Raw genomic sequence first — 18,512 nt, forward strand, 5'->3', positions numbered from 1 at the left:
CTGCAAATTCTTCCCGCCCATACCTCATCTTTTGAGATGAAAACTGTCGGGGAGTGTGGGCGGGGCAAGCACAGATGGAGAGGTCGGGAGGAGGAGCAGAAGCAGCTCTCTCTCCTCCCCCGTCTGTGGTCTGTGAGGGAGAAGTGTCAGCGCTGTGACTCCAGTATTTGGCTGTGATCTGGAGATGTCAGTGAGCTCCCATTCCGCGGTGAGCTGCTCCTGATCACAGCCCCGAATCGTAGCAGATTCTCCTGCTTACAGACTGGCCGGGACAGGCAGACAGGGGGACAGACGGACGGACGGACAGACAGGGGGACAGACGGACGGACAGGCAGGGGGACAGACGGATGGACAGACAGGGGGACAGATGGACGGACAGACAGGGGGAAAGACGGATGGACAGACAGGGGGACAGACGGACGGACAGACAAGGGGACAGACGGACGGTGTAATAATGTAATCATTCAACCCCTGACCTGTGTGTAGTAATTTTATGAGAAGGGGGGTGTGCTTATGTGTGTATAAATTGAGTGTGTGTCTGTTCAATAAACAGTCTGTTTTTACCCCTTCATTAAGTCTCAACTCATGTTTGGGGGGGGGATATGCTACAAGGGATTGCTATGCTCTTCATGCTCCCTTGAATAATCACTAAGCTCTTGTAAAAGCTTGTTCCTGCTTCACTCTCTGGGGAAAGAGAGGTTCACCCACAGGAACCTGGAGCCTTGTTGTAGGTCCAGGGTGGGTAGGAGACGGTGAGACCCCAACCAAGCTGTGGTGGTTCATGGAGTCTGAGGTGGTTATGGTGTCTGGTGGAGTGCTTGGAGCCCTCGGGAAGCACTATGAGCATCCGTCAACGAAGGTACCCAGTCGGGTTGCCGGTTGATCTGTTACAGGCATATCTTGCCAAAATCACTTCCTTTACCCGGCTATAGCTTGAGATTTCCTCCTCTGGCATGGCTCTATAGGCTTCTGCTGCACCGCCTGACAGTTTACCAGCTAGGATCCGTACCCAGTCTGTCAGTGGTACCTTGCCATTGCCATTGCCTTGCCATTCTAAATCTTGTAGGAAGCCATCTATCTCTTCCTCTGCTTCCAAAAACTTTTTAAATGCATCATGTGGTACCTTTAATCTTGTCTCTGGTGCCTGTGTAGTAGTTGGCAGTCTCTCCAAGGCATGCTGTTCCGCCAGTCGGAGTTGGTTCTACCGATCTTCTCTTGCTGTGATAAAGGCATCCACTTGGGCTAATGTTGCCTGTACCAGCTCTATTGAGAGTTTTTCTCCATAAAACACTAGCCTGCGTTTCACTTCTTTGTCATATTCTGTATCCATGGCTTCCGTAGCCATACTGCGTGCCCGATCCTCCTCGGTCAACTCTGCAATCAGCGTGGCTTTGGTTTTATTGCTGGCTATCTTCCCTCTCGCTTCCAGCAAATCCTTTAACATGGCTCGTTTTAATCCAGCATAGTTCGTCTCCATTCACACTTCTATTCGTGTAACTGAATTTGTACGAACTGCTTCCTCTGCAAGGCTTGAATCCCACTGCTTGCCACCACTTGTAGCGGAGGTCCACTACCCAGCCTTGGTATCTCCGCTGTATAATCCTTGAAGCTGAGGAAGTACTAACATGTCCAAGGCAAAATCCCCCCCCCCCCCAGTAACTGGACGACACACAGTTCAGGGAGTCAACTGGTTTATTGGACACTCTCACACAATATATACAGCACAGGGAAGCATCCCCCTCCCAGTCAGATTATCCCATCAGGTTAGGGGTTGCCTGACTACATTCCTATGCAGATGAAATTGAGTACAGAAATATAATTAACATATCTAAAGAACAACCAACACAAACAGTATACTATTTCCACTCAGCAACTAACAGATGACAATTATTCAATCAACCTGAGCCAATTAAGTAGTAGACGGCCATCCTCGAGCTCCTGGAATACAATACACATTATCTCAATACACATCTTAGCATTGCTTTGAATATTTAGGAGTAACAGACTTCATGGCAACAGGCTATTGGTCTCACAGTGTAAAGTGAGATTAAATCTTCATATTTCTTGAGAGATATGGTTGATAAATATATCACTGTCCCACTTGAAGCAATCCAAACCACACTCTTAGTGTCCATTCTGCTACACTCAATTAAGAGGGTTATTGATTGATGTTTGTTTCCTGGTCCAATCTCTATGATGTCGAGGACCCACTTATGGCTTTGCAGCCCTCATCAGACTGGATCTTCAATATTAGATGAACGCCAAAGAAAGAAAAGAGCACACTAACAGGTGCTCTGAGGAAGACAGCATGTCCCTCAAAACACACCAGCCGACTTACACTTATTACTTGTTGCTATGGTGTGCTGAAGAGTTTTTGTTCATTGATCGTGGAAGAGCTCAGAAACCCTGGTATTGGATTTGATACATGCTTATGTTTTAACACTTTTGTAAACATTTTAACCTATTTTAGTAAAAACTGGTGTCTGAGATACTGCACTTGGCCGGTGCGCTCTTTTCTTTATTTGTTGTCCACCCCCCTTGAGCCAAGAATGTTTCTGAAAGTGTTTCTTTTATCTGATCTCTAATCAAAAGTGTATTTTTTTTTTTATTTAGCAATTGTTGCACTTAGGTTCATAAATGGACATTAAGATGCCATATTTTGAAAGTCTACCTGCCTTCACAATTACATTACTGCAGGTCTTTGCCTGTGATATAATGGCATATGGTTTTTATCTCTGGGAATGTTGACTGGCAGCAGGCTTTATTGATAAAAAGAACTGTAGGGAAACCCTAGGAGATTAAAAAAAAGTGACCGGTTCAACATCTGATTACTGTTACTGGTATCATTGTCACTTTTTCTTTCCTTAGGTGTTTGCAGACAGTCTGCTTCAGTTGCTGCCATTTTACTTTCTCTACTAAAGGTTTATATTGTATAGTCTAACCTGTTGATGTATCATTTTAAAGCTTTTTCATTGTTTGCGATGTGATATTTCACTTGTATAATTATTTTAAACACTAAAAATAAACCATTCTTTGTATTTTTCATTTTCCAGTCAATGTAGGTGGTTACATCCAGGCTGTTTTAGATCGCAACGTTGCTGAGAACATTTCACGAGTCCTTTATCCAAATGATAATGTAAGTAACTATTCTTTACCCAAAGGTCAACATAAAATGCTTTAAAACAGGCTCATTGTAAAATAATTGTAATATTGCTACAGTTTAGTTCAGTGGTTCTAATCCTTTTTTTTTCTCTAGTCTGGTGAAGCAAAGGGGGGAGTATATATATATATATATTTTTTTTTTATTTATTTATTTTTAAACTGTACTTGCCAGAATACATGTTAGGAAACAAAAATGAACAAGGATTAACTCCATTGCATCTCACCAAGAAAGTAATAATCCAATGGGGGGGAGATTTACTAATAGTGGTGCACACAGAATCTAGTGCAGCTGTGCAATGTAACCAATCAGCTTCTAGGTTTTATTATCAAAGCCTAACTGAACAAACTGAACTTAGAAGCTGATTGGTTACTATGCACAACTGCACCAGAATGTGTATGTGCACAGTTTTAGTAAATATACCCCAATGTTTCTTTATTATTAGGGTTTAATAATCTGTTAGGGGACTATATGTACAGTATATATTTTTTTAATTTCTACCATAATTTACCTTTCTTTGTTACTTATGTATACATATATTCTGTTAAAGAAATTGCACACTTTTGAACATTTTTCATTGCAGTGTATAGTGTCATGGCTGATTGATTCCCTTATGTCCATGCAATAATTCTGCAAGCTTGTCGCTAGGGACAGGCAAGCTTTTGTTCTGGGTCACACAGAGTCCAGTGCATACCTTGTTACCTCTATGCTGCATAGCAAATGTGTGTGTGCGCCAATATAATTAAACAAATCTTTTCCAGCATGATGGGCTCTCTGCTAATTGCTCTGCCTGTTTGTGTCTGTGTCAGATCTAGTTACTATTTAGATCTCACCTTCAGAGCACTAGGCAGAGAGACGCGGGGATTGGGGGATATGTAGTTTCTTTACAGAAAATGCCCTTTATCAAATCACAGACAGAGGTCATGCATTTACTTGTGTAAAGCCATGGAGCATACCTCATGTTTGACCACAAATATAAAGTTCTGACATAGGGATATGAAGATTTTCTGTAATATAGACTGTAGTATTGTAGTATAGACTCGTTTGTTACGTTGATAATTTTGTTTAGTCATATTTGCTGTGTTAGAAAGATTCTTTTTTAGAATTTGTTTCATATATTCATGATTTTCGAATTTGAAAATGAATTTGAAGTAGAAAAATGAATTTAAATGGAAACATATTACAATAAATAGTTAGGTATAAAAGTGAAATAAGATGTTGGTTCCTACCTAGGCTTCTTTAACCACTTAAGGACCGGGCCTATTTCTGATACTTGTTGTTTACAAGTTAAAATCAGTTTATTTTTTGCTAGAAAACTACTTAAAACCCCCAAACATTATATATTTTTTTTAGCAGAAACCCTAGAGAATAAAATGGAGATCGTTGCAATATTTTTTATCACAACGTATTTGCACAGCGGTCTTCAAAACACAATTTTATTGGAAAAAAATCCCTATTTTTTAATTTAAAAAATAAGAAAACAGTAAAGTTAGCCCAATTTTTTTCTACAATGTAAAAGATAATGTTACGCCGAGTAAATAGATACCCAACATATCATGCTTCAAAACTGCGCACGATTGTGGAATGGCGACAAACATTGCTACTTAAAAATCCCCATAGGCGACATTTTAAATTTTTTTTACAGGTTACCAGCTTAATGTTACAGAGGAGATCTAGGGCTCAAATTATTAGTCTCACTCTAACGATCGGGGCGATACCTCACATGTGTGGTTTGAACACCATTTACATATGTGGGCGGGACTTGCGTATGCGTTCGCTTCTGCGTGCGAGCTATCGGGGACAGGGCGCTTTAATTTTTTTTTCCTATTTATTTTATCTATTATTTTTTATTTTTACAGTTTTTTTTATAAAAAAAAAATGTAAAGTTCCCTTGTAATAAAAATAAGCATGACAGGACCTCTTTATTGTGAGATCTGGGGTCAAAAAAACCTCAGACCTCACAACTACACTTAAAAATGCTGAAAATAATTAGCTCTTTAAATCGGTTGCTAGGAGACGACGTTTGATGTGGCTCCGGTCCTCCAAAACCATAGAGTCGAGTGGGGGCCATCTTGCCCTCACTCAACTTCCTGTCTGTGAGGAGTGGGAAGTTCAGACCGGATCGTTTTCCCCCACTGCTGGCGGGTCTGTTAAGAGGGGAAAATGACCGGGAAGAGGCGAGAGGGGCTATCTACTGCCATAACCCCGGTATTTAATGTCTAAGTACCGACGTAAATCGACGGCGGGCGATCGGTAAGTGGTTAAAGAATAAAATAGAACAGAATAAATAGAATAGAATAAAATGGAATAGAACAAAACCAAATATAAAATAATAGAATAAAAAAGTAGAATAGTATATATTCTATTCCGATTCAGAAAAAAAAAATTAAGATACTGTTACATTTAACAAAGACAACAAAAAATACTACACAGAATAAATAACACAGATTGAAAAATAACAGAAAATGAAAACTACCAAAATGTAAATAATACACCACTTTCTCTAGCACTACCCAAAAATCATAGGCAACCTAATACCAACATAATTTAAAAACTGCATAAAATCTAGATCATAAACCAGAATTAATCCTCACATCACTGCCAGACCCCTAACCTGGGAATTGACTAAAGGCCTCTAAATATTCAAGGCAACCCCTCCTAGCCTCCGCCCACTATTTTCTAGGACATTCTCTAACCTTCTAGAAACAGGGGAAGGTACCAGAGAGCTCCAGGATAAGTCATCCAGCCCTGGTCTTTAGTGATCCTGACCCAGATTCAGTGACTCAGGTTTAGCCCAGAGTCAAACTATTTTTTACTTATGCTCACTTCTAGTAGAACACACTAGAGGTTGCTACGCTCACCTCCCTCTAAAAATCAGCCATGTACCTATTGGCTGGGAAAACGTACAAAAAAAATTGATTCTGTGCCCAGGAGCAAAAGGGTATCCTATAAGAAAAGCGGAAAAGGGAACACACTTGAGAAAAAGCTTTTTACAAGTAAAATATTGGTATTAAAATATACACATTTGTCAAAGAACCATATACATCACATATGTACATCCTGACTACAAGATTATCAACACCAACATATGTACAATACACAAGAGCACCTCCCCCTAAAGGGAAGCCCTCTGCGCCGAAACATTAGAACAGGTCCCAGAGTCCATTGGACAGCTGTCCATGATGATTTCTGCAGAACAGAGAAAAAAAGGAAACACAATCCTAACACTAACAAGCTAACTGTACAACTTGTCAGCAGGGGGTTATGATCTTGCTTTCAGAAGCAAAACCTTTTTTTTTTTTTTGTCAAAGAGTCTCTGAAAGGAGGAGCCCCTTCATAGCATCAGTATCTTTAAAGCAACATGTCTAGGTCTTACCACCACGTCTTCCCCAGCCACCCCAAATCTGGAAAGGATAGGTGGTAGGGTCCGGCCTAGTGACATCAGCTGCTTTTCTTCAGGATGGAATCCTGTGTTAGCCACTTTGCTCACCAGTAGATGTCTGATTTGGCAGTCTGATGACTTCTCTATTGAGACCCCTCGACATAGTAGCTTCTGCTGGACCGCTCGGCTTTCATGATAACTACTCTGTCCCAATAGATGGCTTTTCCCAGGCTCACCTCCCTCTGCATATCCTGGAACCTGGCCCAAGCATCTTTATGAGGTCCCCTCTGGGGCTTAGGAACATGCAGATAGTCCCATATTAGTTCCTCTTCCTAGCTGGTGTGGAAGACCGTCAATGATGTCCATGACATCTTGTGGAACAGAAGGAAAGTCCAATCATCATTCCAGAGCAGTCCTTCTCTGCACTAGAGACTGGCCGAACACCCCCCTGTTCAGTTTGTGCCAGAACTCTTGAACATTGCAAAAGTTCAGAGCCGAAAGACGAACCCCATTGAAGTCTTTGGGACCCAAACTTGAAAAATCAAAAGCGCCAATTTAGAGGGCTTAGATGCACGTTATTGGGCATACAAAGAGTATGGGGGGTCCAGGTACGGCCCTTGGGGACATGTATCAATGAAAAAAAAGTTTGTAAAAAAAGATCATTTTCAAATGAGCAATGATTTACTGATGCTTAAAGTGAAACAATAATAATGAAAAATTCCTTTAAATAAAGTGCCTGGAGGGTCCCCTTAGTCTGCTTGTAAAATGGCACATCTGTGTACCAGGTATAAAACCTGATGCAACAAAAATTATATTTATGAAGGAAAAAAAATGACATTGTTCCTGCAAACTAATAAACAACGGCGTGGGGAGCCAGTCTGTGAGATGAGGCCACAATTTAGTGCACTTAAAACAAGATTAGAGTTTTTTTTGGATAAATTCTGGCATTTGTTTCGCAGGCTTTGGATGGAAGTAACATGTGCGGAAAAATTGGGCTTTGGGTGTTGGTGTTGCCTTCACATTGTAACCCTGTAGAGGTACTCTTGATGAAAGCAAGAATTGGCCTTGCTGTAAAAAATTTAAATTTATATGTCCCGGTCAAACAGTGGTGGAAAAACTGGGCTTTGGGTGTTGGTGGTGCCTTCACACCGTAACCCTATAGAGGTATTCTTGATAAAAGCAAGAATTGGCCTTGCTTTAAAATTGAAATGATATGCACCTGTCAAAAAGGATTGGAAAAATGGGTCTTTAATTGTTAATTGTGCCCATGAAACCTATACCCAAAAATTTCTTGCGGATAAAATAAACACCCACATAGCTAGGCAGCATAGACAGTCTTACAGAGATTCTAGATCCAGAAAACATTTAATCAGTGACGTCGGCATCAGGGGTTTGATAGATGCTGCTAATCCAGGGCTGATTAATTTTGATAAATGTCAGCTGGTCAATGGAGTCCGTGGACAGATGCACTCTTTTATCTGTCACAAAACCTCCAGCAGCACTAAATGCTCATTTGGAAATCATGCTGGATGCAGGGCAGCCCAGCAGCTCAGTTGCATACTGGAAAAATTCTGGGCGAACGGTTCAGCCTGAGCTTCATTTGGTGCCGAACATTGGCTGTTCGCCTGTTCAACGAGCACCCAAATTATCGGGACGTTAGATCATTTGTTCAGCTCGCTGAACTACCACTATTCACTATGCAGCCGCACAGGGCATTGGAAGCCCTGATTGGCTGAAGCAATGAAAGCTTTGCCCACTCAGTTCACATAGCAGCACTGTCATAGCCATTATTGGACGTTGTCATGACGACTCTATTCAATCATGGCCCATTGCTCTTACATAGTTACATAGTTAGTGAGGTTGAAAAAAGACATAAGTCCATCCAGTTCAACCTATGATGTGTGTGTGTGTGTGTGTGTGTGTGTGTGTTTGCTGTTAACCGTACATTGTATACCCCTGTATGTTGTGGTCTTTAAGGTGTCCATCTAATAGTTTTTTGAAACTATCGATGCTCCCTGGTGATACAACTGTTTGCGGAAGAGAATTCCACATCCTTACTGCTCTTAAGCTGGATACACACTATCCAACTTTTGTGATTAGATTTCCTTCAGATTTACCTTTTCTATGTAGTGCAAGGGCCTGCCAGATTGCATACAAATTGAAAGTGTTTAGGTTTCACCTCATATTATATGGTTTTGGTAAGTCTAAAGGAAAAAGTCTTCAGAAAATCTTATAGTGTGTATGGCCCTTTACAGTGAAGAACCCCCTACGTATTTTAAGGTTAAACCGCCTTTCCTCTAGTTTTAATGAGTTGCCACATGTCTTATTGTATTCCCTTTCTCTGAATAGTTTGTTCCTTATGCTAGGGTCGCCAGTACAGTATTTGTACATTGATATCATATCCCCCCTCAATCGTCTCTTCTCCAGAGAGAATAAGTTCAGAGCTTGTAGTCTTTCCTCTTTCCTACATTCCCCTAAAGATTTTTGTTGCCCTTCTCTGGACTCTCTCCAGTTCCAGCACATCCTTCCTGAGGACCGGTGCCCAGAACTGGACAGAATACTCCAGATGTGGCCGGACCAGAGTCTTGTAGAGAGGGAGAATGATCTCTTTATTTCTGGAGTGAATCCCCTTTTCTCTGTCGCTCATTGACAGACGCAGGACTGATATCTTGATATCCATAGGGTTATACTGCCCCCTACAGGAGTAGGACACTAGGCAGGAAAAAAGTTCTGGCCACACCTATGGGCAGTCCCAGGGGGTATATCCTCTCTCTCTCTGCTATAGGATTTCAGTTTTTTTTCTGCCTAGTCAGGAGTAAGGACCTAAGTTCCTTGCTGGGATCTCTGGTCCTGGCAAGCTTTTTTAGATAAATCTTTTTTTAGTTAGCTTTTTTCTCCAGTTGTTCCTGTGAGATCTTCAAGCAATTATGCCGGATCTGGGCGACGGGCTGGATGTTGAGATCCAGTGGTCACCCCAGCCGGCCTACGAGCGCGTGCAGACCCAGCTCCGCGCTGGGTTTGCCACGACATAGTCCCGCTGGACGGGGACTGGCCTGCGGGTTAAACGTCCCGCCGAGTCGCATACGACCGGTCGACGGCCGAGTTGCAGCGTCTCCTTTGGCCGACCCCCCTCCCACTGGGCGGTGAGGGGTTTTGTCTGGAGTGGCGCCTGCTCTGTTCCGGTATGGTGAGTAAATGCTTTCCCCCTGCTCCTCATGGCTGACTCTGGGGTGGACCCGGGCCCCTCCCTGGGACGGTCGGACCCACACTAATCTGGGTTCCCCTCTGTTCCCCTGTGCACCCTCCCCCTGTGGTGTCCCTCTCCCCCCTCCCTTCCCCCCTACGGGGGGGGGGGGGTGTTAGTGTGTGGGGTGGCTCGCTGTTCATGCAAGCCGCTAAGGGGGCGGGGGGTTGGGGGGTCCCGAGTGCAGATGGCTGTTGTGTGGGGGGCTTCCTCCCTGGCTTCCCAGAGCCTACCTGCCGATCGATTGTCTGTTAGTGGATGTGAGGACCCCCCTTACCACCGCAGCGCGCGGGGCCGCCATTTGTTTGGAGTCCCTCATGTGGCTCATGGGGGCGGCCATCTTGGTACACCCAGCTCATTTTGTTTGCAGAGCTGGGCAGCTGTGGGAGTTGCTGAAGGCGTGTGAGGGGGTGGAGCCCCTCCCTAGACCCGGGAAGATCGCTCCACAGGACTTCCTTGTCATGCAGACAAACGCTGAGAGCAGTCCTGTTGAACTCTGGTGCATTGTGTGGTGAGCCTTTTGGGGGTCTCTCTCTCTCTCTCTGCGGGGGTCTCGAAGCACGCTGTCTGACCATTGAGGGGCGCTGCAGTGCTGGGTGACATTTTGCAAAAAAAAAGTTTTTTTCAATTTTGTCATATTTTGCTGACGGGTTCCCCTGGTGTTGCCATGGACCCTGCTGCACATGTGTCCCCACCTGATCCCCTCGAGGTGGCCGCAGGGCCCTCCGATTCTCCGCTCACCATTGATGCACTTTCGGGGGTCCTGGAGTCATTTGTGTCTCGGGTGGAGGTGGCCTGTCAGGGACGGGGGGGCTAAAAAGCTACCGCGCCTACCCCTGTCTTGTCTGATGCCTCAGATTCTGATCCTGAGCCAGTCACTGCTGCTGCGGGTTCCTCCTCTGGGGCTGCTGTCTCGCACCCCATCTCCTCTGATAGTGAGGATGACCTTTCTGCCTCCACCATTGCGCAAGACAAAACACTGGTGGACGCACTGATTGTGTCTGTCCGGGGGACCCTAAAACTGGAGGTTGCACCTGCGGATACAGCTCATACGGAAGTTGCCTTTGGCACTTGCAAGCCCTCCAGGGTGGCGAAGGTGTTTCCCTTTCCCAAATGCTTTGACAATATCATTAAGGAGTGGGTCTGTCCAAAACGACTCCCTGGGATGCCCAAACGGATTGCTAGGCGCTACCCGTTTGAAGAGTCCCTCCTTAAAAAATGGACGGTGCCACCTTCGGTGGATCCGCCGGTTTCCAGACTAAATAAGGCTACTGTTATCCCGTTGGAGGATCGTAGGGCGGAATCTGTGTTCTGTTCCATATTCTCCCTGGCAGGGTCGGCCTTAAAGCCAGTGTTTACCATTGCTCTGGTTTCACAGACGTTGACGGAATGGGCCAAGCTGTTACGCCATGACCTGGAGGGGAGAAGTCTACCCCCTGCCGTGACTGATTTGCTGGAGCAGATGGTGCAGGGGCTACAGTTTGTTTGTGACGCCGCACGGACGCTGCTCCATTGCTGGGGCGTGTGTCGATCTTGGCAGTGGTCCTCCGGCGCATGCTATGGTTGAAGTGCTGGTCGGCGGATCAGGCTTCAAAAAAAGCCTTGACTGATCTCCCTTTTCAGGGGGATCGCCTGTTTGGTGCTACCTTGGATGAGATTATCAAAGATCTCACTGGGGGCAAGAGCACCTTTCTACCACAGGCTAATATGGGTAAGGAACCTCGTCACAGACAGGGACCTTCCTTTTCAGCTCACAAGAAGTTTTTTCGCTCTTCTGGGGCGGGTGAAAAGGTGAAGTCCTCCAAAGCGCCCCCGGGGGGTTTCAAGAGACCCTGGTCTGGTAAGCAAAAATACGGTCCTTCCAGACCTGAGGATAAGACCGCTTCAGCCTGAAGGTGCGCCCCCACCCATATCAGGGGTGGGGGGGTGTCTTCGCCGGTTCCTGGACCCGTGGCTCTCCAGGATTCAAGACAAATGGGTTCACGAGGTCATACGGTCGGGATACAAGATTGAGTTTTGATCGCTTCCACCGGTGCGGGTCTTCCCTTCCAATATGCGACTGTCCCCGAATCACCTAACGGCTCTGTTGGGGGCAGTGCAGGACTTGATGCAACAAGGAGTGCAGGCCATTCGCTCAGTGGTGACCTCCCTGCATCAGGGGGATTTTCTGGCGTCCATAGATATCAAGGATGCCTATCTTCATGTTCCCATTTACGCAGGATACCAGCGGTTTCTGCGCTTTGCTGTGGGAGAGGACCATTATCAGTTACCATTATCAGTTTGTGGCGTTACCCTTTGGTCTCGCTTCTGCTCCCCGGGTTTTCACAAAGGTTTTGGCCCCAGTTCTGGTGCTGTTGCAGCAGCGGGGCATATCGTTCCTGGGCTACCTGGACGACCTCCTCCTCTGTGCGGAGTCTCCGCAGGCTCAGTGTCATACGCGGACTCTCCAAAAGGAGATTATTCTCAAATGGAACCGGAATCCCGATTCCCTGGACAATCGGATCCGGCTGAGCGAGCGGACCAGGGAGTCTCTGGATTGGTGGCTTCGGTCTCCGATGCTCAGTCAGGGGAAGTCCTTTCTTCCGTTCTATTGGACGATTGTCACCGCGGATGCCAGTCTATCCGGATGGGGAGGGATTCTCGGCAGGCTGTCTGCTCAGGGGCTCTGGTCCCTGGAAGAATCCAGGTGGCCGATAAATGTGTTGGAACTGAGAGCGATCAGGTTTTGCCTGGTTCACTGGACAGAGCATCTTCGTGGCTGCCCGGCTCAGATTCAGTCGGACAATGCCACGGGTTGGGGCACCCCGGATGTGTATCTGTTGGCGTCTCGGCTTAACAGGAAGGTGCAGAGGTTTGTAGCCCGCCCTCGCGATCCTCTGGTGCACTGGTTGCTCCGTGGGGGCAGTATCAGCTGCTGTATGCTTTTCCTCCTCTCAAGTTGCTGCTGAAACTTCTTCGCAGAATAGAGGCGGAGGGAATTCGAGTCATCCTTGTGGCTCTGGACTGGCCTCGTCGGGCCGGGTACGCCGACTTGGTCAGGCTGGTCGCGGACGCTCTCTGGCTACTTCCTCTCAGGGAGGATCTGCTGTCTCAGGGACCGATCTTCCATCCTGCTTTACGATCGATGGCTTTGACGGCTTGGCTGTTGAGAGCCAGGTGCTGAAGGACAGGGGTTTGTCTGTTTCAGTTATTCCTACTCTGATTAAAGCAAGGAAAGCAACTTCCAGAAAGATCTATTATTGCACATGAAAGTCTTATATGGCGTGGTGTGAGTCCCTCGGGGTTCCTCCACGTTCTTACTCGGTGGCTCAGATATTGGCCTTCCTGCAACGGGGGGTTGAGCAGAAGCTGGCCTTGAGCACTATCAAGGGTCAGGTTTCAGCATTGGCAATCTTCTTCCAGAGGCCACTGGCTACTAATTCTTTGGTGCAGAATTTCATCCAGGGGGTGCTGAACCTGGCTCCTCCGGTGCCGCCCTGGGATCTTAATTTGGTGTTGTCGGTTCTCCAGAAACCTCCCTTTGAAAATATTAGGGAGATTCCCTTGCTTACCTTATCCCAGAAGGTGGCCTTTTTGGTGGCTATCACTTCTGCACGCAGGGTGTCGGAGCTGGCGGCGTTGTCTTGTCGTTCCCCATATCTAGTGATTCATAAGGATAAGGTGGTTCTTCATCCGAATCCATCCTTCCTTCCTAAGGTGGTTTCCGATTTTCACTTGAATGAGGATATTGTGTTACCTTCCCTGTGTCCTAAGCCCAGTCATTCTCGGGAGTTTGCGTTACACTCTTTGGATGTGGTTCGGGCGATCAGGGTGTATTTGGCTACTACTGACTATTTTCGTAAGGCTGATTCACTTTTTGTGATCACGGATGGCCCTAGAAAGGGGTTGCCTGCGTCTGTCACGACTATCTCCAGATGGATCAGACAGACGGTGGTGCAGGCTTATTCTATTAAGGGTCGGGTTCCTCCGTTCCCTGTTAAGGCGCACTCTACTCGGGTTCTTAGTGCTTCCTGGGCCTTCCGCCATCAGGCGTTGGTGCTTCAGGTTTGCAAGGCGGCTACTTGGTCATCAGTTCATACCTTTACAAATTTTTTGTAATTTTTTATAAGGTTGATGTGCTGGCATCGGCGGATGCCTCTTTCGGCCGCAAGGTTTTGCAGGCCGCTGTTTGAGGGGACCTTTGGTCTACCTCGGGGGTTTTGTTTTTTTCAGGTGGGTCTCATCTGCTTGGTTCAATGAGTCCTCTGTTCTTCTGGTTGGCTCTGTATTGGCCTTCTGGATTGGATTTTATTTCTATTATCCCATCCCTCATTTATGGCACTGCTTTGGAACGTACCTACGGATATCAAGATATCAATCCTGCGTCTGTCAATGAGCGACAGAGAAAACTGGATTTTTGACTTACCGTAAAATCCTTTTCTCTTAAGCTCATTGACAGATGCTGTACCCACCCCTCTATTTTTGAGTTGGGTTGGTATGAGTCTCTGACACTGCTTTGTTACATAACTGACATCCTATAGCAGGGAGAGAGAGGATATACCCCCTGGGACTGCCCATAGGTGTGGCCAGAACTTTTTTCCTGCCTAGTGTCCTACTCCTGTAGGGGGCAGTATAACCCTACGGATATCAAGATATCAGTCCTGCGTCTGTCAATGAGCTTAAGAGAAAAGGATTTTACAGTAAGTCAAAATCCAGTTTTTTATACATCCCAGTATTTTGTTGGCTTTGCTTGCAGCGGCTTGGCATTGCATGCCACTGCCAAGCCTGTTGTCTACCAGTACCCCCAGGTCCTTTTCCATCCTAGACTTTTTTCAACATTAAACCTCATCTGCCATGTAGTTGCCCACCCCATTATTTTGTTCAGGTCCGCTTGTAAGGTTTCCACATCCTGCATAAAAGATATTGGCATGCTTAGTTTAGTATCATCCGCAAATACTGAGATTGTACTAGATATCCCCTCCTCTAGATCATTTATGAATAAATTAAACATGGATTGGCCCCAGGACAGAACCCTGGGGGACCCCACTTTCCACACCCGCCCAATACGAGTACTCCCCATTTATCACCACCCTCAGGACTCTCCCCTGGAGCCAGTTCTCTATCCAGGTACTCACCTTATGGTCCATACCTACCTTCCTTAGTTTGAACAGTAAGCGTTTGTGGGGAACGGTGTCAAAGGCCTTTGCAAAGTCCAGATATACCACATCCACAGGCTTACCTTTATCTAGGTGGCAGCTCACTTCATCATAGAAGGTTAATAGATTGGTTTGGCAAGAACGATTTTTCATGAATCCATGCTGATTACTACTAATAATACCATTTTCATTAAAGTCTTGTATGTGGTCCCTTAACATCCCCTCCAAAATCTTGCAGACTACTGATGTTAGGCAGACCGGCCTATAGTTACCCGGGATATATCTCTGCCCTTTTTTAAATATTGGAACCATGTTGGCTTTTTTCCAATCAGCTGGCACCATACCTGTCTGTAAACTATCCTTAAAGATGAAGAATAATGGTCTGGCAATCACCTGGCTGAGCTCTTTAACCGCTTCCATACAGAGCAGTTAGACACCCTTCCTGCCCAGACCAATTTTCAGCTTTCAGCACTCTCACACTTTGAATGACAATTGCTCAGTCATGCTACACTATAACCAAACAAAATTTTTATCATTTTTTTCACACAAATAGAGCTTTCTTTTGGTGGTATTTGATCACAACTGGGGTTTTTTTTTTCGTGATATATGCAAAAAAAGAGCAAAAATTTTGAAAAAAAAAACACTTTTTTTAGTTTCAATTATGAAATTTTGCAAAAAATAAATTTTTCTTCATACATTTGGGCCAAAATGTATACTGCTACATGTCTCTGGTAAAATTAACCCAAATTAGTGTATATTATTTAGTCTGTGTGAAAGTTATTGAGTCTAGAAGCTATGGTACCAATTACTGAAAATTGATCACACCAGATGTACTGACTGCCTATCTCCTTTCTTGAGGCCCTGAAATGTCAGGACAGTACAAATACCGACCAAATGACCCCTTTTTGTAAATTAGACAGTCCAAGGTATTTAGTAAGAGGCATGGTGAGTTTTTTGAAGTTGTAATTTTTTCCCACAATTCTTGGGAAAATGAAGAAAAAATTTTTTTTTCTTTTTTTTCCCACAAAGTTGTCAATTTATAAGCTATTTCTAACACATAGCATGTACACAGCAAAAATTACACCCAAAAATACATTCTGCTACTCCTTCCGAGTATGGCGATACCACATGTGTGAGACTTTTACACAGCCTGGCCACAAAAAGAGACTCCACGTCCAAGAAGCACATTCAGGCGTTCTAGGAGCATAAATACACATAAAACTTTCTTACTACCTATCACACTTTTCAAGGCCCTAGAGCACCAATACAATGGAAAAGTCCACAAAATGACCCCATTTTGGAAAGCAAACACTCCAACGTATATTCTATGAGGCATAATGGGTCGTTTGAACATATCATTTTTTTTCCACAGGTTTTTGGAAAATGTGGGAAAAAAATGAAAACTTTTTTTTTTTACACAAAGTTGTCAATTTATAGGATATTCCTAACACATAGCATGTACACAGCAAAAATGACACTCCAAAATACATTCTGCCACTCCTCCTGAGTATGGCAATACCACATGTGTGAGACTTTTTCACAGCCTAGCCATATAGAGGGGCCGAACATCCAAGGAGCATCATCATGCATCCTAGCCACTTGCCTAGGCCTATTTTTGACATTTGGTGTTTACAAGCTAAAATCAGTTGTTTTGCTAGAAAACTGCTTAGAACCCCCAAACATTATATATTTTTTTTTAGCAGAGACCCTAGAGAATAAAATGGAGATTATTGCAATATTTTTTATCACACCGTATTTGCGTAGCGGTCTTCCAAACGCAATTTTTTTGGAAAAAATTCACTTTTTTTAATTAAAAAATAAGAAACCAGTAAAGTTAGCCCAATTTTTTTCCATAATGTGAAAGATAATGTTAAGCCGAGTAAATAGATACCCAACATGTCATGTTTCAAAATTGCGCACGCTCACGGAATGGTGACAAACTTTGGTACTTAAAAATCCCCATAGGCGACAATTTAAAAATTTCTACAGGTTGCCATCTTTGAGTTACAGAGGAGGTCTAGGGCTCAAATTATTCCCCTTGCTCTAACGATCGCGGCGATACCTCACATGTGTGGTTTGAACACCGTTTACATATGTGGGCGGGGTTTCTGTATGTATTCGCTTCTGCGCGCGAGCTAACGGGGACAGGGCGCTTTAATTTTTTTTTTTTTTTTTTTACTATTTATTTTATTTATTATTTTTTATTTTTACACCGTTTAAAAAAAAAAAAAATTGATCATTTTTATTTCTATTAAAAGAAATGTAAATATTCCTCGTAATAGAAATAGGCACGACAGGACCTCTTTTTTGTGAGATCTGGGGTCAAAAAGTCCTCAGATCTCACAAGTACACTAAAAGATAGAAAAAAAAAAATAATTATAATATAAAATGAAAAAAAAAAAAAAAAAAAGGACCTTTAAACCGGTTGCTAGGCAACAACATTTTCCGTAGCTCCGGTCCTCCAAGACCATAGAGTCAAGTGAGGGCAAGCTTGTCCTCACTCGACATCCTGTCTGTGAGGATTCGGGACCGGATCGTTTTCCCCGCTGCCGGCGGGTCCGGTAAGCGGGGAAAAGGACCGGAACGCGTCGGGAGGGGGGGGGCGCCTCTTCCGCCATCCCGGAAGGGTGATCCCACGGCAAATCCGCCGCTGGGACCACCCTTATCGGAAAGCCAACCGTCCACCGTTTAAAAAAATACCAAGGTTATGGCAGCTATCTGCTGCCATAACACCGGTATTTAGGTTTAAACGGACGACGTATATAAACCTTTTTGGACTTGGACATGGTGGCTGTATGAAGGGTGACAGGTACTCAGGTACTTTGTTGGGCAGGTGACAGGTACTCTGGTACTGATGAGCAGGTGGCAGGTACTCGGGTACTCCGATAGGCAGGTGACAGGTACTCGGGTACTCTGATGGGCAGGTGACAGGCAGGTGATAGGTACTGATGAGTAGTACTCACTGACTGATAGGTGATACTGTACTGATGGGTACTGATGATCAGTACTGATACGTGATAGGTACTGATGAGTACTGATGAGTAGTGATGGGTACTGATGAGCAGGCGGCAAGTACTTGGGTACTTCAGGCGTCAGGTACTCTGATGAGCAGGTGGAAGGTACTCGGGTACTCTGATGGGTAGGTGACAGGTACTCAGGTACTCTGATGACGGGTACTCCGTTGACAGGTACTCAAAGTACCCGAGTACCTGTCATCAGAGTACCCGAGTACCTGTCATCAGAGTACCCGAGTACCCGTCATCAGAGTACCCGAGTACCTGTCATCAGAGTACCCGAGTACCTGTCAGAGTACCCGAGTACCCGTCATCAGAGTACCCGAGTACCCGTCATCAGAGTACTCGAGTACCTGTCATCAGAGTACCCGAGTACCCGTCATCAGAGTACCCGAGTACCTGTCATCAGAGTACCCGAGTACCTGTCATCAGAGTACCCGAGTACCCGTCATCAGAGTACCCGAGTACCTGTCATCAGAGTACCCGAGTACCCGAGTACCCGTCATCAGAGTACCCGTCAGAGTACCCGAGTACCTGTCATCAGAGTACCCGAGTACCTGTCATCAGAGTATCCGTC

At 45.0% G+C, this 18,512-nt stretch overlaps 1 protein-coding gene across 1 annotated transcript in view; it reads left to right on the forward strand.

The window, feature by feature from the left end:
- PYGM (glycogen phosphorylase, muscle associated) overlaps positions 1-18,512 on the forward strand; it is a 982,083-nt gene that overhangs the window by 433,227 nt on the left and 530,344 nt on the right. The window contains exon 7 of the mRNA XM_082270768.1: positions 3,054-3,136. Coding sequence (XP_082126894.1) covers positions 3,054-3,136 — 83 coding nt within the window. The remainder of the gene's footprint in view (positions 1-3,053; positions 3,137-18,512) is intronic.

This window comes from Pelophylax lessonae (genome assembly GCF_965119305.1).
Source record: "Pelophylax lessonae genome assembly, chromosome: 10".
NCBI classification, from domain to species: Eukaryota; Metazoa; Chordata; class Amphibia; order Anura; family Ranidae; genus Pelophylax; species Pelophylax lessonae.